The sequence below is a fragment of the Carassius gibelio genome, chromosome B10 (genome assembly GCF_023724105.1).
Source record: "Carassius gibelio isolate Cgi1373 ecotype wild population from Czech Republic chromosome B10, carGib1.2-hapl.c, whole genome shotgun sequence".
NCBI lineage: Eukaryota > Metazoa > Chordata > Actinopteri > Cypriniformes > Cyprinidae > Carassius > Carassius gibelio.
Window position 1 is genome coordinate 24899855 of NC_068405.1, and position 25056 is coordinate 24924910.

Sequence of the window (25056 nt, forward strand, 5' to 3'; positions counted from 1 at the left end):
AGAAAATGAGGGCGGGGCCCGGGCGTGACGTCAGCGCGCTCGAACCCCTGAGAGTATTTATACGCGCTCAGCGCTGAGTGTGAGCGTCAGACGCGTTCAGAGACGCGCGAGTGGATCATGACCGCTGTCTGCTGCTGCTGACAGATATCAGTCACATACAGTCGCGCTGCACTTTCAGCTGATCCGTGCGGATATATCAAACATTCACCTGGATTTCATCACCTGTGCGTCGCTTCTCGGAGGCAGAATGCGGCGCGCTTTAATAGACACGGGAAACTATTACAGTTAGTTCGGATCCGGATCTGCGTCTTCGGGATCCCGATGTCTTCGTATGAGCCGCTGCTGCTGGTTTTCTCTCTCGTTACAGACGCGGCAGCATCACGGTTCCGCGCGTCGCGTCGCGCACGGCGCGTCATTTGGACACTCCGGACCTTCTGCGCACGCTTCATTGGGATCTAGCGGATAACGTTGTGAATGGACCTGGAATTGTGATCGTTTTGAGGATAACGCACGGATTTTATCCTCTGGATCTTTGGATGTTTCCTGATTTACTGAGAATTTGGCTTTTCTGAAGCTCCGGTCTGTATGGACCACATTTAAGGTGAATTTGTCTATGCAAAATAGTTTTTCCTTATTCATTTTTTTACAGCAATTTTACCGCGTGCACTAAAACATAAATGTTATTGACGTTTCTAATCCTTTCAGCAGTACACATTCTTCTGAAATTAAAAAGTTGCACAGATTCTGATGCACCACAACATATGGTCTCCTAAAAAACAAACATCTGATGGACATAAAAAGGATCTCATATGTTAATAGTCTGTATAACCCAATTTAAATCCTTTATTTTCAAGAGTGCACTGTTTTCCGAACATAAAACTGTATAATACATTAGGAGTCCAGCTGAAATTACTGTATGCTTTTTGAAAACATAACTTGGTAACTTCAATAAAACACTGAAAATGCACAGTAAATAATATGCAGTAAATATCATAACCAAATGATCTTCTGACTATATGATTTAAAATATCAAAAGGTATTAATTACACGTAGAAACCACAGGTTTTAATGATCAAAAAAATAGGAGCTATTCAGACTAAAGCCTCATTTACTGCAAAAAAGGGTCATTGTAAACTTCATTACGTTCATGAAACTTGTAGATTTTATTTGCCTTTTCATCAACAGAAGTTTTTGGTATCCGGAATGGGGAAAAACTCTGGCAGAAAACACACATTTTTCTGCTCTGTAATACTGACAGAAATCTGTTCAGCATTAACTGGCCTACAGAACACATTTCACGCAGGGCCCACATCAGAATATTTACTTCTGCACCTCTCACTTCGCTCTAAACCGTTTCCCTCTGGGTAGACTTTCAGTAGCGCAGACTACAAAACACAGCATTCGTCAAATTAACGCATGAAAAGCCTCTCCTTTTTCCATTCAAAGCCACGTTTTGTCACTAATGCATGCTGTTGTGCAGAAACTCATGCTTTTATCTTTGCACCATTGCAGCTTCCCTCAAAGGAACTGAGTCTAAAATGAAGTTATGGGACATACTAGCCACGTGTTTGTTGCTCCTGAGCTCCGTTTCCGCACGTCCCGTCTTCCACAAGCTGCAGCCATCCAAAAGAGCTGTCATCCGCAGTGAGACGCCCGCTCTGGACCCCATCATCAACTCCCAACCTGAAACCGTGCACCTAAAACAAGCCTCCATGGAGGAACAATGTAAGTCACAGAGCATGCAACTCTCAATTTCTTCAATGCACAATGCAAAGGAGATGTCCATGTAGTGTTAATTTCTTTTAGTTCAAATGCAATGGGGAACTGTTTTCAATTACTTGCATAGCTGCATGTTGAGCAACCCAAATACAGATGCACATCTGTGACAATATACTGGTCAAGAGTACAGTACAGGAACATTACTTTCGGAAGCACTGCATGACCACGTTTTAAGTAACAAACCCTACTTGAGTTGAACCCTGCATGGATTGTTTACATGCAACGCTGATCTAATCTAACGCTTTCCTAAGTAAGGTGGTGATGTGAAGACCAACAGATATTGACGTAATGGGAAAGGCATGAACTATACATTCGTTGTGCATTTCAGCAGCTGTTCCAGATGTTTAATAGTGGCCTCATCTTTTACACAGTAGCCTTCTTGCATCATGGGAACTTTCTAAATTAGAGTATTAACGAGTCAAACTTGGCATGTGGAACGGTTTGCACTGGACTGACCGCAAATATGCATGAATTTATTTAGAGGTCGGACGCTTCACCAGACCCTTGCATAATGTAAGGCGTGCTGAAACTATAGTGAACAACAGACAATGTGAGCTGCAAAAAAACAAACACATGTTGAATCACTCAGTGACTTGTGTCTTGGGGATTCAGTGTCTCTAGTCCTCTGAAACGCTCCAAAATGTGTTCTTGTAATGTCAGTTTGGCCGTCCAGAGAGCAGCCACTAAAAGCAGTGAAGACTGCAGACTTTCAGTCAGACGTTCAACCTGAAGCAAATGAAAAGGAGGTTTTGAGTGCATGATTGAGATGCATCTTTCTCAATGTTGCTCTGATTAAAAACACGAGTGAAAATTATGGTTTGACATATTGGACAGTCTGTACACATTTAACATATCACTGATGTGAATCCAATAAATTGAGACGTCTCTCTGAACAATATGGAAGTTTATTTCTGCCTTGGGATAAAAATATAAAAATGGTATTAAAAAAGGTAAAAAGTGTGGACTTTTTTCCTCAGAACTGTGAGATACAAACTTGCAATGATTATGAGTTTTTGTTTCTACTTCAGATTAAATTACAAAAAAAAGAAGCCAATTGTGACTTTTTAATCTCATAATTCCTACTTTTTCCTCACAGTTGCAAGTTGTCATAAATCTGACTTTTGTTTTTGAATTGCTAGTTTATTTCAATTACAAGGTACCGTTCTCATAATTCTGAGTTTATATCTTGCAATTCTGAGATGTGAGACATATCACAATTGTGAGATATAAAGTCAGAATGGCAAGAAAGCCACGAGATATATGGCAAGATATATTAGTACCCAAGTTTCAAGATATAAAGTCAGAATTGTAAGATATAAAGCCTGAGTTGCGAGATATAAAGCCAGAACTGCATGCGTCAGAATTGCGAGATATAAAGCTAGAATTGTGAGATAAGTCAGAATTGCGAGAAGTAAGAATTGCGAGATATAAAGTCAGAATTGCGAGAAGTCAGAATTGCGAGATATAAAGTCAGAATTGTGAGATAAGTCAGAATTGCGAGAAGTAAGAATTGCGAGATATAAAGTCAGAATTGCGAGAAGTAAGAATTGCGAGATATAAATTCAGAATTAAGAGATAAAAAGTCAGAATTAAGAGAAGTTAAAATTGCGAAATAAAAGTCAGATTTGTGAGATATAAAGAATTTACGAGATAAATCAGAATTGCGACATTTGTCAGAATTGCTAGATATAAAGTCCAGAATATGAGATAAAGTAAGACTTGCGAGATATAAAGTAAGAATTTACGAGATAAATCAGAATTGCGACATTAGTCAGAATTGTGAGATAAAGTCAGAATGGCAAGAAAGTCACAATTGCGAAATATATTAGTCAGAATTGCGAAACATCTGAATTGTGAGACAAAGTCAGAATTGTGAGATAAGTCAGAGTTGTGAGATATAAAGCTAGAATTGTAAGATATAAAGTCAGAGTTGCGAGATATAAAGTCAGAATTGTGAGATAAGTCAGAGTTGTGAGATATAAAGCTAGAATTGCGAGATATAAATTCAGAATTGTAAGATATAAAGCCAGAGTTGCGAGATATAAAGCTAGAGTTGTAAGATATAAAGTCAGAATTGTGAGATAAGTCAGAGTTGTGAGATATAAAGCTAGAATTGCGAGATATAAATTCAGAATTTTAAGATATAAAGCCAGAGTTGCGAGATATAAAGTCAGAGATGTGAGATATAAAGCTAGAATTGCAAGATATAAAGTCAGACCTAAGAGATAAATCAGAATTAAGAGATAAAAAGTCAGAATTAAGAGATCAGTTAAAATTGTGAAATAAAAGTCAGATTTGTGAGATATAAAGAATTTACGAGATAAATCAGAATTGCGACATTAGTCAGAATTACGAGATATAAAGCCAGAATTGCGAGTGAAGTCAGAATTGCAAGATATAAAGCCAAAATGGTAAGACATATCTCCACTGTGTGAATATCAGAATTGCGAGATATGAAGCCAGAATTGGAGATAAAAATTCAGACTATTATCTGTATAAAAACAAACTCGCAGAGAACTAAGATGAGCACATGGCGTGTAGGGGTCTAAATGGCTTAATGTGAATGTGCCTGTTAATTCATTGCTCAACCATCCTGAGATGCACAAAATTGCTATCCATGTAGACAGCACAGAGATTTGAGACGCAGCCAGCATTTGTCAGAGTCATCTGATACCACCGTAGATCATGTAACCAACCGGGTTACACAAATGACTCCAGTGTAAAGGTTACTCGATTCTGGCACCATTCATCACGCCTCCAGCTCAGAAACGGTTGGAGCTCATACAAACATCTCAAGCAAGACCTAATTCCCTAAACATCTGAATCATCTTAGTCCCACCGGGAATACTTCACTCTACCTGCCATATGGTGCATCTGTAACACGAAACAGGTGTTCATGCATGTTAGATGTGCTGATATTTGCATGAAATAGCAGGCATGAAAATCACTGAAACTGGTTTTGAGAGATTATTTCTTCTAGGTAAGGTGTGGTTTACGATTGGCATTAAAAGCACCCTGTCCTAATTTGACAAGTAAACAGCGATTCAATACATGTTCTCTGTCATAAGACTGCATTTCTCAAAGCTGCTTGTTTTTGAGTAAAGCAAAGGCGATAGAGAGGGTTGTGTGTCACCGCGTCCCAATGGAGGACCAAACGACTCAAAATTAAATCATTAAATAAATATGGAAATATATAAATAAATAATAAATACATAATTAAATACATAAATATTTATTCATTCATTCATTCAAACTCATACTAACAATGGAATCATAAACATTAATTAATTAATTAATAAATATATGCATGAATAAATAATTATTTATTTACATGAGAACCGTAAATCTGAAAATGAAATAAAAAATACTTTATTTATTTATTCACACTCATAAACTAAAAGTTGAATCCATACTTGTCATTTGAGTATTTATTTATTTATGAATTTAATATAACTACTGTAATTCTATATTATTATGGGATTTCCTTCAATACTTTCAGAATCTTTACTTTTTAAAATGATTTAGTTTCTATATTTTTTTATATGTATTTTTATATGAACATTTTAATGACAGTACATTTATTGAACAATAAATTATTTTCTTTTATTTATCAAAATAAGCATAAAATATTACAAACCTTGCTAAAGTGATAGTTTTGAACCAATACTAACTTGGACATAATAAAAAATAAAAATAAAAACATAATTTTAGCTGAATTTTGTGAGTTCGGGAAAAAAGGCCCACCTTGCCACCTCATACATTTATTACAATTTTAAACAAACTAAACCACTTGTATTATTTATTTTCATACAAAATGTGATATTGATACAATATTTTTTATGCAATCATGCATTATGGGCATAGTGAAAAGCACATTTTTTTCTTGAGGTGTGTCTTTAGCCCAGTTGTAACCTATAATATGCTTCAAATTCCTATATATATATATATATAAATAGTCACCACTTTAACGAAAAGACAAGGCGGTGATGTAGTTGTTGTTTAAAAAAAGAATAGCATTAACAGCAGCAATCGATGAAATATTTAAAAGTTAATGACCGACCTAACTTGGAAACTGGAGTATAAAAATTATCTCAGAGTAGTAAACACGACTTCACAGGCCGTTCATGTCATTTATGACGGAAGTGGATGCTCTGCAGTGAATGGGTGCCGTCAGAATGAGAGTCTGATAAAAACATCACAATAATCCACAGCACTCCAGTCCATCAGTGAACATCTGGAGAAGACAAAACCTGAAACACATCCAGCATTAAGATGTTTTTAACTCAAACAATCCATAATAACACTTCCTCCAGTGAAAAAGTGTTCTGGTCTGAATCAGGAGAGAAATCTGCACAGATCAAGCAGCATTTAAACAGATCTAAACTAATCTGTGAGAGACAACAGCAGATGCACTTTTTCACTGGAGGAAGTGTTATTATGGATTATAGACTCTATGTGTTTGAGTTAAAATCATCTTAATGCTGGATGTGTTTCATCCTCATTCTGACGGCACCCATTCACTGCAGAGCATCCATTGATGAGATGGTGCAGCTTTTATCATCTTTACCTCTTATAAGTGGGAATAAATGAAACATTTCCAAAAGTACTGTTCATTTCTTTCAATAAAGATTAGCAGCATGTACTGTATACAGTATACCATGATTGTTGCAAGGCTTTTCCGAGAACTGTGACACGGTCCGACTGTAATGAAATCATGATGCATTACACGCAGATCAAACGTGTGCTTGTTTTTTGTTTAAGATGAGTGCGGCGTGCATGTTTCGAGTTTGTGGTTGAGCAGATGTATTTCTGCTGTAGCTCAGTGTCATGATCTATAAGAAGAGAAGAGTCTGAACAGTGACGGGCGAGATCCCCGTGAGTCATGAGCCGTTATTTGGGATGGGACGATCGATCGTGGCCAATAAACAATGTCGTATTATACAGTGAAGTCCAAACGTCTGAGAGCAAAGCTGAGGGTCTGGAAACAAACAGAAAATGTTTAAAACATTAAAATATTTCACATTCTAGGTCACTAATCAAATTAGCATATTTATACTTGCATATATTGACATCATGGTTATCATTAATACAGTATTTATTAATATTTAGAATTGTGTAATTTTCCATTTTCTTTTCAAAATTCGTAATTTTTTTTTTGTTTATGTTGTTTTTAAGGTATATCTGTTACGTTTTTCTTTTTTTTTCAGTTTTAGTAATTTTGTTGTCCTTTTTAGTTTATTAATATGTCTATTAATTTAGTTTTTGTAGGCTTTATTTATTATAATTTTTTAAAATGTGTCTATTTATTTTTTATTATTATGTATTTTGGTTTTAGTAATTTCGTTGCATGTCATTTTTATTATTGCTTAAAATTTATATAGTTTTTATTAATTTATTTCAAGTTTAGTAATTTTGTGTTTTTGTATTATTTGTTTTTTATTATTTTTTCTTTTTAGCTTAAGTATTTTATGTCGTGTTCTTGCCATTTCAATTTTATGTCTATTTGGTTTTTGGTGTTTTCATATTTCCCTTTTAGTAATTTTACTAATCTTGTGTTTTTTGTAGGTTGTAATAATTTAGTTTATATTAGTTTTTAAATGTCTGTACATTTTTAACACTTGCTATTAGTTTTTATTTCAGGTTTAGTAATTTTAGCACTTCAACTTTAATAAAATTATAAATGTTGCCTTTCAACAAAAAACTGAAATATTTACTAAAAGTTATTTTTTTCGTTATTTAAATTAACAAAAATGTTTTGACTAGTTTTATTTGACGATAATATCACTAATCCATGCAATGTATCTACAATGTAAACCCACTTCTTGAATTAAAGTTAAATTCTATTTAATCATTTAGCAGATGCTTTTATCCAAAAACAAAACAAATAAATGCACACACTGCAAATACAAAACAAAACGGTCACATTGCATTAAACATTTTTGTCTTCATGAATTTACGACTCACTTTTTTGATGCATTCACTTTTTAATGCATCTTGATTCAAGAATGCTTTGATATTTATACTAGAAAACAAGCCTAAAACACTAAGTAAGAGAATGATTTTTTGCAGAGTAAACCTCACAGCTGATGTGTTTTGTTCTGTGTCTTAAAGATGACGTGAACGGCTTTTACCCGGAGCAGTTCGAGAACGTGATGGACTTCATCGAAGCCACGATCGGCCGACTGCGCAGATCCTCCGACGCAGATTCGCAAACCAAGCGGGACAGAGGCCGACAGAAAGGAGCAACAAACACCGAGAGGAGCAGCCGGAAGAGGAGTCGTGGACGAGGCCGTAAGGAAGGCAGAGACGACAGGGTCAAAGGTCAAGGGCGTGGGTGTCTGCTGAAAGAGATCCACCTCAACGTCACAGACCTGGGCTTGGGTTACAGGACCAAAGAGGAGCTGATCTTCCGCTACTGCAGCGGCCCGTGTTTCGACGCCGAGACCAACTACGACAAGATCCTCAACAACCTCACCCACAACAAGAAGCTGGACAAGGAGACGCCGTCTCGGACTTGCTGTCGGCCCGTCGCGTTCGACGACGACGTCTCGTTTTTAGACGACAGCTTGGAATACCACACTCTGAAGAAGCATTCGGCTAAAAAGTGCGCTTGTGTTTGACGGACGAAACCAGCGCAGTGCAACAAATTATTTTCTTACTTAGTACTTCTGTGTTGTTTTCTAGTATAAATGTCTTAACGTTCTTGGATCAAGATTTATTTACTTGACAAGTGAATTTATTTAAGATGTGTGACCCTGCAGTAGAAAATCAGATTTAAGTCTCTGGGGTATATTTGTAGAAATAGACAACAATTCATTGTATGAGTCAAAATTATAATTTTCTCTTTTATATAAGAGAAATTAAGTAAAGATCATGTTCCATGAAGATATTTAGTAAAGTTCCTACAGTAAATATATAAAAACGTAATGTTTGATTAGTAATATGCATTGCTAAGAATTAATTTGAACAACTTTAAACATGATTTTCTCAATATTTAGATTTTTTTGCATCATCAGATTCCAGATTTTAAGCCAAATATTGTCCCTTACATCAAAGGAAAGATTATTTATTCAGCTTTGAGATAAATTAAACCATTATGACTGGTTTTGTGCTTCAGGGTCACAAAACAAGACATATCATCTTAAATCATTTTACTTGTACATTAAATGCATCTCGATTCAAGAACGTTACGATATTTATACTAGAAAACAAGAGTAAAACACTAAATAAGAGCGTGATTTTTTGCAGTGTGTGAAACGCTTCAGACTGGGTCGCAGGACTCTTGGAAGGAGATCTCAGATATATCCAGTATTCACTTTGTTACCAAACCACACGGTTCATCCAGAAACAACAAGACTCGTCTGCAGTGGATTATCACGTTTACACCGAGAACCACAACCACAGACTCCAGGTCTTTAATATCCAGAAAGCTATCTCTATATATATATATATAGTATATATGAAAATGTATTTATTGAGATTTAATTAAGTTATTGTTATTTATTGCAATCCATTGTATTAGAGTGTTTGTTTCTCTTATTTATTTAAGGAGGGGGTTTTTTGTTCTCTATCTTGGATGGTGCCAAATCTGAGCATGAGTTTTTCAAGAAACCGTTCACGATTCGTCATTTATTCAAGCTAATGTCGTTTCAAAGGTCATGTGACTCACAAAACGAGAGGTTAAGGTGCGATGGATAGAAAGATAGATATATTGCCCACCAAATTTAGCCAAAATTTCACTATTATGCTCAGATCTTTAAAAAAAAAAAAAAAAAAATTCAGATATTATGTATGCAAAAAATTTACAATTAATAATGAATATATATTTTTATTTTTACTATTAATAATTACTTCTCATGGTCTCATGGTCAAACATGGGGACTGCTATTCTTTTTTTCCAAGTAAAATTTATGAAAAAATAAAAGTATAATATTTATTTAAAAATATATAAACAAATTAGAACAAACAATTATATAAAATATATTAATATTTTTCTAACATTTTATATTTCATATATTTTTGTTGTGTATATATTTATATATGAAATGTTTTAGATCTGAGCATTTTAGTATTTTATATTTTTATATATTATATATTAATTATTCCAAAACAAGTCACACAGAAAACACTTTTAAAATCAAGCAGATTATTATTGGTCTGTGTGTCAAAAATTAGACAACCAGCTTGAACCCATTGCAAAACCTGCACGGGGAAATTTTTCACCCCTTCCCGTAAATCCCAATTAAAACCGATGTATTTTCCCATAAAACAATCTAAACAGTAAATGTGACCGAAACCTTTGGGCAGATGTTAAGAGATTCTAGTAGTTTCCATTCAGTGAAGTTAGTCATTTTTCACAATTAAGATGTGTGAATATAACTTGTGCACGATATTCAAACTCTTCTGAAGTCATATGATTGATATGCATGAGGAACCAACCCAAATTTAAGACGTTTTTCAATGCAAAGTTAATCTCTTAAAGCTTAGTGTCAAACACATTGAAAAAGAAAAGGTATATTTAGACCCTTGTGCCGTTTGAAATCTCTGAATCCAAACCTCACTGTTTTTTTGCATTGCAACGTGTTCAAGTTTAAAAAATGCATGAGATTTGAGAGCTACATGAACGGCAACTAAAATGTGTGTTTGTTCCTCAAAACAAAGCATCGCACCACTTCAGAAGACTTGGAAAATAATGCAAAAGCCTTGTTATGATGCTATGAGAATGTCATTTTGCATTCAATCTCATTTTGGTTTGACAGAACAAGGTCAAATGGTTTTGGAACGACATGAGCTTGAGTAAATCGGAGAGGAATCTTGAGATGACGAAAAGAAAAGCGGATAATTACGTCCCGTCTGTGACGTTCGGCCCCGTGCAGTCAGTGATGGAAAAGACGCGTCTTTGGTCTCCAGCTCCACCAGACACTGCCGTCGTTTCCAACAACAAGAGAGCAGATAATAAGTGGGCAGAAGACCAAGTATTATTCTAGAAAATAAAAAGCCGATGTTGTTTGGCAAAAAGCGAAAGTCTTGATTTTGTCCATCATTAAAACAGGCAGACAAACTGCTCAAGCCGGACCTCAGATGGCTCGTCTCCAATTATATCTTTAAAATACGGTCTGGCCTGATGTGTTTACATCTCTCTGTAATGAAATCAGTGCCAGAGACCGCCTGCGCCGAGCCGAGCTCCACAAATGGACTGTTTGATCGGAGCAAATAATGTTACATGTGACCTCTTTGATCCTCTTTGGTCAGAAGCGACTGCTGAGGTCAAACCGGCCGTTTACACATTAATCTGTACCAGGACCCCTGTTGTTTAAGACCATTTGTCAAATCAGCTTTGTCTGCTCTAACCGACTTGAAATAAACTTCTCAAACAGGATCAGTTCTCTCAATTGTAGAGCAATCTGGGTCTTCGACTGTAAACAGGACCTTTCTGTGCATTGCATCGAGCCCAAAGTATACTTTGTTTTTATACGCATCTTTGCGGTAGCTCTGTCCACCTTAACACAGACATTTTTATGTGAATGTGTGAGAAATCACGAGAAGAATAACTGTGCATTTAATGGTAAAAGTGTTTGCACTACAAACCACAGTTTTCGTAATTTTGACGTCAATAATCTAGCCTACAAAAGTTTAATTCAGAACTATTCATTATGGGTTTATGTGTACTAACCACGCATAATCCATCTTCCCCACATACTATTGTATGGATGAAATGCATAATATTTACAAATTCTCTTACAGGAAAAATAAGGTGGATATTTATCACAGTTAAAGAATAATTCGCTGGTGACATTGATTTACTTCTTGTAGTGTTAAATACAGTTATCGCGTGCATATTCGCACAGTCAAAGTGGATACTGATGATAGTGAGGGGAAGGTTTTAAAACAAGCTGTTCATTCATAAACTCGTAAGATCTTATGTTAATGCTGTGGAAATATACACAGGGAAGACAGAAGGCAATGAACATCTTATTGCAGCGTCTGCGCTGTTTCTCTCCACAAGTCATAAGCGCTAAAAATGTTTCTATACGCTTTTCAACTAAAGATCGTCTCTCTCATGCAAGCGCTTCTCAATGCGGCCATCTGTTGTTGTTCAGGTTCTTTAGTTTCGCTTTCTACTGTGAAACAACAACTAGAGACAGTTTTGACACTGTTTAAAACAAAATCAATGCGAAGAAATCATTTGAAGAAATATGAGTCGTGCGAACGGTGCACATAAAAACCGAACTATACTTTGGGCTTTACTGTTGCATTATGATCCCTCAACAAATCCCCCATTTCAGAAGTATTTAGGCCAAACCTCTGTAAAGCACGAGGTGCCTCTTTTATCAGGATATATTTCATCAGCCGTTCCGCCGTAATCATGATAAATGTGCTCTGGAGTCGCAGATGTGAGAGAAAACACTCCTCTGCTCTGATGCATCACGCTTCTGCGCGTGTAACTCACGCTCGTGGATTCCTCGAAAGAGAACATTCAAGATAAGAGTTCAAATGTCTGCTGAAACTCATTTTCCGTCCTGCAGTGTTCGTCGGTCCTGTGAGACGTTTTGTCTTGTTTTGTGTTACTGAACCAAAGCTCTCTACAGACTTTATTTTTGTACAATATTCATTTTATAACTTTTTACAAAATAAATCTTGTTTCTATCATGCTTTTGTGTGCGTTCATGATTGCATTTTTCTCCCCTCAGATTACTGTGAAATTAAAATGAAACACTTAATTTGTATAATATTTTATATATATATATATATATATATATATATATATATATATATATATATTTTCGAGTTGTGCTTTAATGTAGTTATGCTCAGACCTACAACATTTCTTTTATATATGTGGCAAAATAAATACTAGTAAAAAAATGTTATTATAAATTAAGGACATTTATAAATTTATATTATGATGATTAGAATTGTATGTAAAATCCTTTTACTAGTTAAGCTCAAATCTAAAACATTTCACTCTTTCTCTCTCTCTCTCTCTCTCTCTCTCTCTCTCTCTCACACACACACACACACACTAGTACACACTGTTAATGGCTAGATTTACAACAACTACAACAAAAAACGATGACATTTACAGTAGGAAGTCCATCCTAGTGAAGGGCTTTCAGATGACCAGTTGTCTGTCAGCTGAAGCTCAGGCGTGCTGAGAGACTTTTCAGGGTTCGGAGAGTCGGGATCCGTCCCGCTCGGCTCTAATGCATTCCTGAACAGCGGCCCAGGATTCTATGGTAAACAAACGCTGGCTGTAAAAGACGAGCAGTAAATCTACTGTAGGCACTCTGTGGAAATGTTTCCATAGGGCTGCAGAGGTTTGGGAAGAAGTGTAGTGACTCTCTGTGTCCGTGTCACCGATCAGACCAGAAGAAAACTGATCCAACGTTCAGACAGATTGAGATCCAGAACGGATCTGCACGTATGAGGACGGATCTGCAGGAAAATCACGCAAATTCTTCAGCTGCTCATGCAGAGAAAGACCTGCAGCACACCTGCCAAAAACATGCAGATTTATAAACTGACTGACTGAAGGACGGACGGATGGACAGAACAATAGACAGATGGATGGTTGGATGAAATGACAGAACAATGGACGGATGAAAGAATAATGTATGGATGTATGAATAAACCGATGGACGGATAAATGGAATGATATAAAAAACAATAAATGGATGGAATAATAGATTAAACAATAGAATAGAAGAATACAAAAAGATAAGAGAATCTAGTGTTAGTTCTTTTTTTTTTTAAGAAAACAAGCAGTGCAAATTTAAAAGGGAGTTATTAATTTATTTTTAAAGAATAGAATTAAAATAGAGTTCTAGAGGTGGAGGGTCAAATAAAGCAGTAATCCCCATCAAGCCGTGGTTTACAGTGAATGTATAACAGCTAGGGATCATTGTTAGGCACGACGCGAAGTGGAGTTATCGGTTATAAAATTCACTGTAAACCACAGCTTCACGGGGATTATTGCCTTTATAAAATGGTTATTCCATATACATAGTAAGGTTTCGAACAATAACACCGAGCAAATAAAGTGTAACGATATGAATAAAAACAGTTTTCTTCCACCAAACAATATAGTTCCCCGGAAACAGTTGTGGTTGCTACAAAGTGGTTGCCGAGCAACACACAGAAGTAAACAAAGGTGTATGTTTGTAGAGTATTTTACAACAGCTTCCAACATGTCTCAGCCAATCAGAATCAAGGACCGGAACTCTCCGTTTTATAATAAAGATGGAATAGAAGTGTTTAAAGCCATTTCTTGACGATGCAACAGGGAACAGTTAATGTAAAAGTCTGTGACTTTGTTGCAACTACATTTAAATACCGTGATAATAGCATTAGCTATTAAATTGCAACATGAAAAACTGATAGGGTTATATGCTTAGCCAGGACACCTAAAGCTAAGAGTTAACCCTCCAGAGTCTGTGATTCTGAGAACAACATGACAACAAGCCCTAGATATACGATCCACTGACAGGCGCCGCCTCGAACCAAAGCACTCGGTGACATCACCTGCTCCAGCATTCCCACATTCCCATAACGGACTCTGTTGACACCAGCACTCAGAATAGGCCCCAGGATTAGACCCCGGCGCTGGGGAAGCTGGGATACTTCACTCTTCGCCACGCTTTTCTGATCGCCAGATGATTTGCTTTCGAGGGCTTCGCAGCTGCAGATATCCGGAGGATTATTAATTCCGAGTGCTATCCGATAACACGGCAGAAAACTTGGGAAATCCCTGGACATCCCTGCAGGACAGACTCTGGGCACAGGAGGCTTGAAGCGGAGGGAAACTCAAACGCATTAGTGGCTCTCTGAGAAACGATAGTGTTTCAAGATCTCGTCTCGTGTTTTGAAAAGCAAAAGCGTCCTGTAGGTTAGCCAGAGGGTACATTCCTTTCGGTTGTAATGAGCGGAGTCACATAATCCACATCTACTGCAGCAGCAGCTCGTTCTTCAGCAGTGGCATCATCTTCATCCACCGAGCGTTATTGATGTGCACTTATGTAACTCATCTAAAAGTAGATGTTTACAATCGGAGCATTTCAGTTATGCACCTTCTTTAAAAAGCCTAAGCTGCATCAGCATTAATAATGTGCCCTAGTTATGCACGCTCTGTGCTTTTATTCAGAATTTTGTTGCTTTGTTTTTTAGAGACTAGACTATAATCATCAGAAATTTTGCCATCAAAAAATAAAAATGAAATGTTAAAAAAACTATAGATAATAAGATCATATATATTTACACAGTGGCGGCTCCAGACAATTTTGATTGGGGGTGCAATGGGGGGTCCTGGTTATTTCAAGGGGGGTCTCATGAAAACCAACAAAAAATACAGTGGACACTGCTAATAACTGCATATTACTGCTACTAAACAACAAAAACAACACAGCATATCAACTACTTTGTTTTTAATTAATTAATCAATTGCAGTTTGCAAACAATATGCTCAAACTTTAAAGGGTTGGCGCTTTAAATGGTTTGCATCACCAATAAGCATGAATCAACAAATTACTTAAGCGGTTAACTTTTTTAATGTGGCTGACAGTCCCTCTGAACAGGGCCGTGCAGACACCTTTGGAGGGGCAGGTGCTCAAAGTATAAAAGGGGCACATGGAACAAGGCTTTAAATGGCGCTATTCAAAATATCAATACAGCAATATAATGTGATGTATTCCAAGCTGATTCGCGCATCGATATGGATGAATATGTATTGATACAGCAGCAAATGCTCTGATGCAGTTTTGAAAAAGAAACAACAGAGAAGACAATTTTAAGTTTAAAATAATAATAGCTTTGGGATTAGAAACTGAAACCTGATGGCTTTTTCTTCTCTGTTCTACAGAATAATTAAGAACAGCAGTTATAGTAAAAATGATAGAAAACACTTGTGCCTCTACATTTTCCTCTTTCTCACCAGCCTCTTTCTCCTGGCTTGCTGTTACCTGCTCTCTTTCTGTCACTTGTGCCTCTACATTTCCCTCTTTTTCTTCCTCTATCTCCATCTCCTCATTTGATCTATTACTTTCCACTCTCAGTCCATCTAGGAACAAGGCTCAATTTACTATTTCAGCATTAATATATTTTAACCATCACTACTACTCTTTCAACTAATCAATAAGTCCACCTTAAATATTGATACAAAACATAAAAAACTGATACACTGGAATATAGTGATTCATATTATTATTACTGTTTTAGTTGTTGTTGTCTAGAAATTGAACACCTTTGCAATGTAAACAAATGGCAGGCTACATTTGTTATTCATATCCTTCACACTGCACTTTGATGTCAGGTATATTATGCATTTTTTATTGACATTGATATTTTTACATTTATTTCCAGAGAGATATTATTAAGGCTAAAGTGGTCTTGCTGTTGTAAACACTGTTGCTATTGTATAAAAAAAAAATTGCGTCACATTTAAAATATAAATATATTTTAATTCATTTCTGAATTGTTTTTATTTTTATAATGATAATTCAGAGAATGAGAAAATCTTAATAAGCCTTACCAGTGTTGTGATAATTATTTTTAAGGCACTCTGTGTGTTCAAAAATAAATAAGAACTGTAATATAATAATAATTTAGTCAAATAACATAAAAAAGACCAGACCCTTCGATGCCTGTGAAACTTTTCTTCCTCAAACAGCACGCTACTGTTACTTCTACACTACAGGCTACACACAGCAATATAAACAACATATCTGCATGTTCTCACATCACATCGTTCTTGTAAAATAATAATAAGTAAATAAACATCAAAATCACTTCGCTGAGAATGAAACACCACTTACCAGCTGCCACGGTGTTGAAAATATCCTTTAGCAATTAAAAAATGCGCGTGAGGAATCGTCCCGGTTGGATGCAGGCGGCAAGGAAGTCGACCGGAAGTTGAAGTCGACCGGGTGCCGCCATCTTGTAGCAGAACTTCACTTGCGTTAGCATCCCATTGATCTCCCATTTATTCTGGCGTCACTTTGACAGCGAATAAATTTACATCTGAGGCTCTTAAAGACTCTGTTTGTCCATTATTTATTTCTAAAGATACACGACAATGTATAAAGGGCTCCATTACCTTCTATGTTACATTATGGCCCCGTAGAAACAGTTTTTGTAAAAAATAGGCTAACGATTGCGTCATAACCACTCGGCTCTCTGTCGCATTACCGTACAGACAGGAGGAGAAGCTCGCAGACAATTAACTTAATATGGCGTACTGGCGTTACATTTTGAAATACTATACAAAATAATTAATCAGAATACTTACTCCTGCTCACTCACGCCAAAGAACTCCCCGCTCAAGCTCGCCGTCTCTGCAAGATTAACGATGGCAGTTTGCACGCACAGCTACTAGAAGATTTACATCTGTCAGACAGGTTACTGACGTCGTCAAGCTTAGCTTGAGTCTGCGCGTCAGAAACGGAAGTGCTAAAAACACAAAAAATGGGCTTCACTTGTCTCAGTTGAGTTCCAATGGGGTCGCTGTGTCCATTTCTTTTACTGTCTATGATTGGATGAGGTCGTCGTCGTAAGGTGAAAGGTCATCATGTCGGTAATTTTATTTACGGCTAAATTATTATTAATAAATTGTACTAATATTATGATTGGGCGTAGGCAGGCATTCACAAAAGGGAATGTTATTACAAAAAAAATTCGAGGAAATTTTGCTTTGACAAAAGGGCACTTAAGGGGAAAAGGAGCAGTTGCTCAAGTGAACCGGTTCTTTTGGACAGTTCGATCAAATAAAACCAGTTGAAAAAAAAAAAAAAACGGTTCGCCGGTTCTTTTGCGCTCGATGTAATGTCATTCGCAAAGACTGCCCTTCATTCAAGCCTTCGGTTTACCCGCGCTTATAACACTAGCACAGAATCAGTTCAGAATCAATCATCAAAAGAATCAGTTCAGACACGCTCTGTGTCGGTCTGCTTCACATTGAATCACACATGCGCAGTATCAACAGCTCCTCGGTTCACGAATCAGACGCGTCTGACAGAAACGGTTCTCGTTCAGTGTACGAATAAATGTCGAAATAATAATTATCCGGGATAAATATAAAAAAAATGATCATACACACACACACACACACACACACACGTGTTTAATTCATAGGTAATTATGACAAATTATTTATATAATTTAAATAAGCTATTAATGATAGTAAAAGAAGTACTTATATGATATATTAACAGGTAAAAACTATATTTTTTATGCAGTGAAGTATGACATGAATATCTTTTCATGTGACTCACCAACAATAAAAAAAAAGAAAAAATACATTAATTGCTAATGAAAAAAATTTAGAATACCAAATCACACTAAATACTTAATCAACAGAACACAAATGTACTCTCAGACACAGTGAGATCCTGGAGAGCTTGAGCATTAATAACAAACAAAGTATCGAAAGATTTTTTTCAAATAAATATTTATAGAGCGCAGTGACTCATGGGGAAGTCGAGGAGTCGCTCGGGAGCAACACACAGGAAATTCAACGGAAAGGAATGTGTTGTGATAGCGTGACGTCCCATGTTTACACGCAAGAGCGTCTGACAACAATACGTGCATCTACTGAGCAAAAAATAATTACTATCCAACTCTATTTACTAAAGTTTGACCGAATGTAATGTCTAATGTTTTTGCTTTTCAACCGATGATACCAAAAAAAGACAGAAAAGAGTGTTTGTACGAGAAACAGGCCACACAACAGGTTTATTTGTAATCTAACAGACAAAAATACAAAAGAAAAGCCAGTCAAAACATGAAATCAGACAATAATGAATCATCTGTATGAGCTGTAAATGACATTCAGCAAAAAAAGACCAGAACTACAACAAAAAGACTTCTGCTCAGATTCAGACACAAGGTTTGGGAAGTGTGTGGGAGAATCCGGACAGAAGTTTCATTCCTCTGAACTCCTCAAACTCAGAGTTGAAGAGGAAATCTCCTCAGATCTTGCGTTTCTTCCATTCGGGCTGATCTTCGTCGACCTCTTCTTCCTCCTCCTCGGCGAACAGCGGGTCCGGCTGCGTTCTGTCAGAGAAAAACACATCGTGAGACACCTTCAGATCTCACTCAACACAAAACATGATCTGCGGCCCTCTGACGGAGAGGATGATGGGAGATTAATCCAGTTCCCTACTCTCAGTCAGATCACTGATTAAAATACAACATCTGCTGTGAGTCACAGAGGGACACTGATACTCACACACACACACACACACACACACACAACTAAATACACAAAGACACACGCACAAATAAATACAGACACACACGAATAAATATACACAAACACACACACACACAGACACACACACTCTCTCTCTCTCACTTACACAAAAATCACACTTGTTAAAATTACAAGTGACCTGCTTGTGTCAGATCAAGGCTGCATCTCATTTCTAGTCTTACTTGATGTTAGTGCTGCATTCGACACCATAGATCATGACATACTCATAGATCGATTACAAAACTATACAGGTATTCAAGGGCAGGCTCTAAGATGGTTTAGATCCTACCTGTCCGATCGCTACCATTTTGTTTACTTAAATGGGGAGTCATCTCATTTATCATCAGTAAAATATGGAGTGCCACAAGGCTCCGTTCTAGGTCCCCTTCTAATTTCAATATACATGTTGCCCCTTGGTAATATTATTAGATTAGCTTCCACTGTTATGCTGATGATACTCAACTATATCTCAACGAGACCAGATTACTAGTAAAATATTACTTATTGGACCAAAAAAAAAAACAGTACACAGAATCTCGCAGATTACAGTTTGCAGCTAGATAGATGTAATGTTACTTGCTCTTCTTTCAAAAATCTGGGTGTTATATTAGACAGCAACTTTTGAAAATCATATTTCCCATTTTAGAAACACCTCTCTCTGTTTAAATCTAGATTAAAGATGCATCTCTTTCGCCAAGCATTCAAATAATGCATCTCATAATCTTGGACTGCAGTTATATCTGATCAAATTATCAAATTAAATTATAGAAATCAATATTATTCTTTAGCTTGGGTTAAACTAATCAATTTTGATATATCAATTTTAAATATTTAGTTTCCTCCAAAAAAAATCTGTATCCAAATATCTTGTAACCCGATTATCACAGACGATCACAATTATCAATTCAAACATGATCTAAAACACTTTTACATAAATAAAAAAAAGACAGAATGAACGTAATAAAGCATTATTATTAACAACTAGAAATCGTTAAAAACTTTTTTTATTATTATATTTAATTATTTATAAGCTCTTACAGTTTTTATTAATATTTTTAATTCGTTTTATCCTTATAATTTCAGTATATGATTTTTTCAGGCTTTTTAATATTACTATTAAGGTTTAATTTATTTTTATTATTATTATTTTAACTTTGCAATTCGTAAACTTAAACTTATAAATATATATATAAAAAAAATAAAACTAATAAAAATGACAAGAACAAAATTACTTGAATTAAAAAAAAAAAAGGTTGTGTTTAAATTCAGCCCAGAGATGAATCTGAGACGTGAAATGTCTTCTCTCTGATTGGTCTGAAACATGAAGCTGAAGTACAAAGAAAAAGACTACAGCGCTGACCTGGATTCACACCACAGCATCTCGAGTGTCAAAGTGTGTGTGTGTGTGTGTGTGTGTGTGTGTGTGTGTGTGTGTGTGTGTGTGTGGACACCTGAAGAAGGCAATTACAGCAGCACGACACGATCATCACGAGAGTAACAGGATCATTACTGCAGTAATCAGCTCTGCTCAGATCCAGTTACACAAACACACACCTGACAGCATCAGTTTACTGTCTTTATCAAGAACATCTTTAACATTTTTAAAACAATTGGCTCCTCTTCAAATTATGAAAAAAAAAATTATCAAACGGTTTTATAAATTCAATCTTTAAATTTAAAAGTATCGGGTATTTTGTTCGCAAATCTTTTTGAGAATGCTTGTTTCTCCATAAACTATAATTAACTAATAACTGACAAGGACTGATCAGCTGAAATGCAACCAACAATCCATTGTTGAAATTAAACAGAAATTAAAAGCACATTTTGGGGATGGATGGATAAATAAAACTAGAAAACTAAATAAAAATCTGGAATCAGACTAAAACGGATCATTAAAACAGTCATAACTACAGCCAAGGCCAGTATATGGTCACTAATATATTTCCAAATCTAATTCTTGAGTTATGAATGAATTACATTAAGTCATTTAGCAGATGCTTTTATCTAAATGAGGACAATGGAAGGAATAAAAATCAACAAAAAGAGCAGTGATATATAAGTGCTATAACTATATGATATATAATATATAAAACATAATGATATGTAATGATGTTATTTTGTGACGGAGAGCTCTGTGTGTAACTGAAGAACATGGTGTGTGTGATCTGTGAGCTCAGGTGTGACACACAGGTGTCAGGTGAGCTTCAGTCTTCACACCTGTCTCACCTGCACATAAAACAATCCCATCAGGCATCAGCCGGGGCTCAGTGGAGAAACCCATTCAGGGCGGCTAATGTTGAAAAACGTCGATTGTAACAAATCAATTCAATACTGAAAATGACCAATAAAAATAGTTTAAATTCTATTCAAAATGCACTGGTGAACGACTGAAAGATTAAAATATAGATGTATTTTGAAATACATTTTAAATTGTATTGAGTGTTACTTTGTAAAGAATAATGGAAATTATGGACATGCTTGTTTTTGTATATGGAATATTAAAAAGAAGTGAAAAAATACTGATAAACAACGTTTTATAAATGAAAAACTTTTAAAATAAATGTAAAAGGTTTAAAAAGTAAAAAAAATCTTTCAAAAAAACTTTTTTTTAATAACTGTAATTCTTATAAAAAAAATATAAATATAAACCTATTTTAACATTTTACAAACTTTTAAGTATGATTAAAATGATGTTTTATTTAAAAACAATGAATTTTTCATATTAAGTGTTTGTGAAATACATTGTCAATATTAAGTTAAAAACACAATCTTATTTTGTTTGTAAAAAATTATGGAAATACTTTAATAAATTACCTAAATAAACCTGAAAAATAAAAAAATTAAAACGTAAATGCAAGTAACAATTCACGACTAAAACTAGCTTTTAGCTTAAAAAGAAAGTGTTAAAAACAACTGATCTGAAAAGGACATTTAAAAAAAATGAAATATGAACACAAACATGAATAAATGTAAACTAATCAGATATTCTGTCTTAAGTTCCTGTGTTCTGTATGCTGTTTGGTGTCTCTCTTACTTTTTGTATGCCGGGGCGACCCAGTACGGGTTCTCAGCCGCTTCTTTGGCGTGACGCAGGATGGCCTCGCGCGGGTTGCTATCGTCAGTTTTGTCCAGGGCGATGTTTTTGACGATGAAAGAGGACAGTGTCCCGCCGTGAGCCGCCACACGACCGCCTCGACCTGCTCGGGACAGAAGAAGAGATCAGAGCAGAATCACACACATTCAGAGGCAGAGCTGGGGAAAGTTACTTTTTAAAGCAATGCGTTACAATGTTGCATTACTACTTTTTATGTAAAGTAATGTGATACGCTACTTTTGAGTTACTCTTTAAATCTGGGCAGGGCTTGTTTGCTTGTTATTTATATGTGACCCTGGAGCACAAAAGCAGTTTTAAGTCTCTGGAGTATATTTGTAGTAATAGACAACAATACATTGTATGGGTCACAATTATAGATTTTTCTTTTACGCCAAAAATCATGAGGATATTAAGTAAAGATCATGTTCCATGAAGATATTTAGGAAAGTTCCTACCGTAAATATATCAAAACTTCATTTTTGATTAGTAATATGCATTGCTAAGAATTCATTTGTACAACTTTAAAAATGATTTTCTCAATATTTAGATTTTTTAGCATCCTCAGATTCCAGATTTACAAATATTGTCCGATCATAACAAACCAGACATCAATGGAGAGATGATTTATTAAGCTTTCAGATGCAGCATACATCTCAATTTCCAAAAATTGACCCTTAGGAATGATTTTTTGCTCATGGGTCAGATATAATAAAGTTCTTCTTTTACAAATGTAAAGGCCTGTTCACATTAAAAGTGAAGTGAATGTGGCTCAGGCTGAAGGAAATGTAAATGCAGGTCTGTACAGTAGAGGGCGCTGCTCAAACTAATCACATGAAGAATATAACGCAGGAGAAGAAAGATCAACACTGTTTGCCAAAAACACAAATGTGTCTTTTTTGATTATTAATATTCTATATTTGGATTTGACTGTTTTTATTAATTTTATTAATATTTTAATTTTCGATACATGGCAAACAAAGTAACTGCTGTTCTGATTACGTAACTTTTTTTCCATTTCGGCTTATTTATTGTGAGGTTGGTGATTCTTGGTAATGAAACTTGGGATGTGTCAATACAATAAAAAATGGATTTGTACTTTTCTAGAAATTATAAATTATTAATTTATTAATAATAATGTACTAATTTAGTGGTATAGCTGATGATTTTATATTAATAATTATAACATCATGTATTATATTATAAATATATTGTCATTAAATAAAACACATAAAGGCTATATTTAAATTGATTTATAAATCAATATACAAAGTGAAATAATATATATTAATATATTTTATGTTATATTTGTCGAAACTGTGATACATTTTATATTCATAATTATATTTTATATTATAAAAATATATTCATATAATTTCCTTTAAATTTAAAAAGACTTTATGAATAAATGTATTAATTAATTTATAAATATATGAAAAATCTAAAATTATATTAATTAAAATTATATATTATTTTTTGTGGAAACAGACACATTTTATATTCATAATCATATTTAAATATGATAAATATATATTAATATTTATTATTTATAATATAGTAAAAATAAAAAAATATATATAAATACTCTGTATAAATGAAATAATTCATTGATTAATGTTTAATATACAATATTTTATATAGAGTTTATAATTATATTATATTTAAATAAAAATATATATTAATATTATTTATATTAATATAAAAATGAAAAGCTACATATAAATAAAATAATTGATTCATAAATCAATGTTAATTAAAAATGTTAATATATATTCATACTGTTTTATTATTAATGTTATATATATATATATATATATATATATATATATATATTTAAATATTATAATGTAAATTCATATTTATTATATAAATAGACATATATAGATAGACAGACAGACATTTATTTTAATATCTCAGAACTAACTGGACTAATGTTGGTTTGTCGTTATTGATAAAGATTCAAGAAAAATATAACAAATAATGATTCATTAGCAAATGTTTGAGTCTTTCATTCAGTCACAAATTTAAGGGATGCAACATTTTTTTTAACAGTGGAAATATTGTGCAGAATAAGACTGAACACAAAATAGTGTTCCTGTAGCTCAAGCGGTAGAGCATTGTGTTAACAAGTCCAAGGTTGTGGGTTCGAATCCCAAGGAACACATGTTAGCCTGAATGCAATCTAAGTTGCTTTGGATAAAAGCATCTGCTAAATGCATCGATTTAATTTAAATTTAATTTTAGATATGGGCCCAAATAAAAAAAAAAAAAAAAAAGTTGATTGTCAACATGTATGTGTAAGAGAAAGACTGATGGATGTGTGTCGGTGAGGGTTCAGGAACATCACCTGGTCCGGACACGGGCGGCTCAGGTTTGTGTGATCGGAGTGGATCCAGTCGGTCTTTCTCCAGCTGCTTCCTGGTGCTGCGCTGCCGGGCCTCACGAAACATGGGCAGAGCGTGAGCTGATGAAACACAGCACAATCACATGAAGCACATCAACACAGAGAACTACACTCCTCACTGCAACAGGGCTGTGTTTACTCTTGATTAAAGCGCCCACACACAACCCAAATAAAGTGCGTCTATGATGCCTCTGTGTGTGTGTGTTTGACTGCGGGGTCACGAGGAAAGGGCGAGTGGTTTTCCATTCAGGAGTTGTGCTGATTCCTCTCACGCTACATCAAGCAAAGAGGTTAGTGGTGACACATGGACATCAGTGGTCCATCGTCTGGACTCACGTCACCTCAATTTTCCATCGCTATTTCCTGAGGTTCGGCGCGACTGAGGCTCTCGTGATAAACGCGTGGCTGCTGAGTGTGTCTCGTGCTAATGGCATCGTGGGCCTCGGGTGAGACACAATCCGATGGAAAGCACTCACTGCATGCAACACACACACACACACACACACACACACACACACACACACACACACACACACTCTC

The 25056-nt window shown here is 35.3% G+C and overlaps 2 protein-coding genes across 2 annotated transcripts in view; one reads left to right on the plus strand and one right to left on the minus strand.

The window, feature by feature from the left end:
* Window positions 1-97: 97 nt before the first annotated feature.
* gdnfa (glial cell derived neurotrophic factor a) lies at window positions 98-11533 on the plus strand. The gene is made up of 3 exons (XM_052568182.1): window positions 98-601; window positions 1513-1725; window positions 7891-11533. Exons 2-3 carry the CDS (start codon window positions 1539-1541, stop codon window positions 8397-8399), a joined length of 696 nt encoding a protein of 231 aa, XP_052424142.1. The 5' UTR covers window positions 98-601; window positions 1513-1538; the 3' UTR covers window positions 8400-11533.
* Window positions 11534-18471: 6938 nt separating this feature from the next.
* LOC127966858 (WD repeat-containing protein 70) overlaps window positions 18472-25056 on the minus strand; it is a 50820-nt gene continuing 44235 nt past the window's right edge. Inside the window, exons 16-18 of the mRNA XM_052568177.1 lie at window positions 24460-24576; window positions 22056-22218; window positions 18472-18822 (exon numbers count right to left, since the gene is read on the minus strand). Of these exons, the coding sequence (XP_052424137.1) occupies window positions 18738-18822; window positions 22056-22218; window positions 24460-24576 (365 nt within the window). The 3' untranslated portion in view covers window positions 18472-18737. The remainder of the gene's footprint in view (window positions 18823-22055; window positions 22219-24459; window positions 24577-25056) is intronic.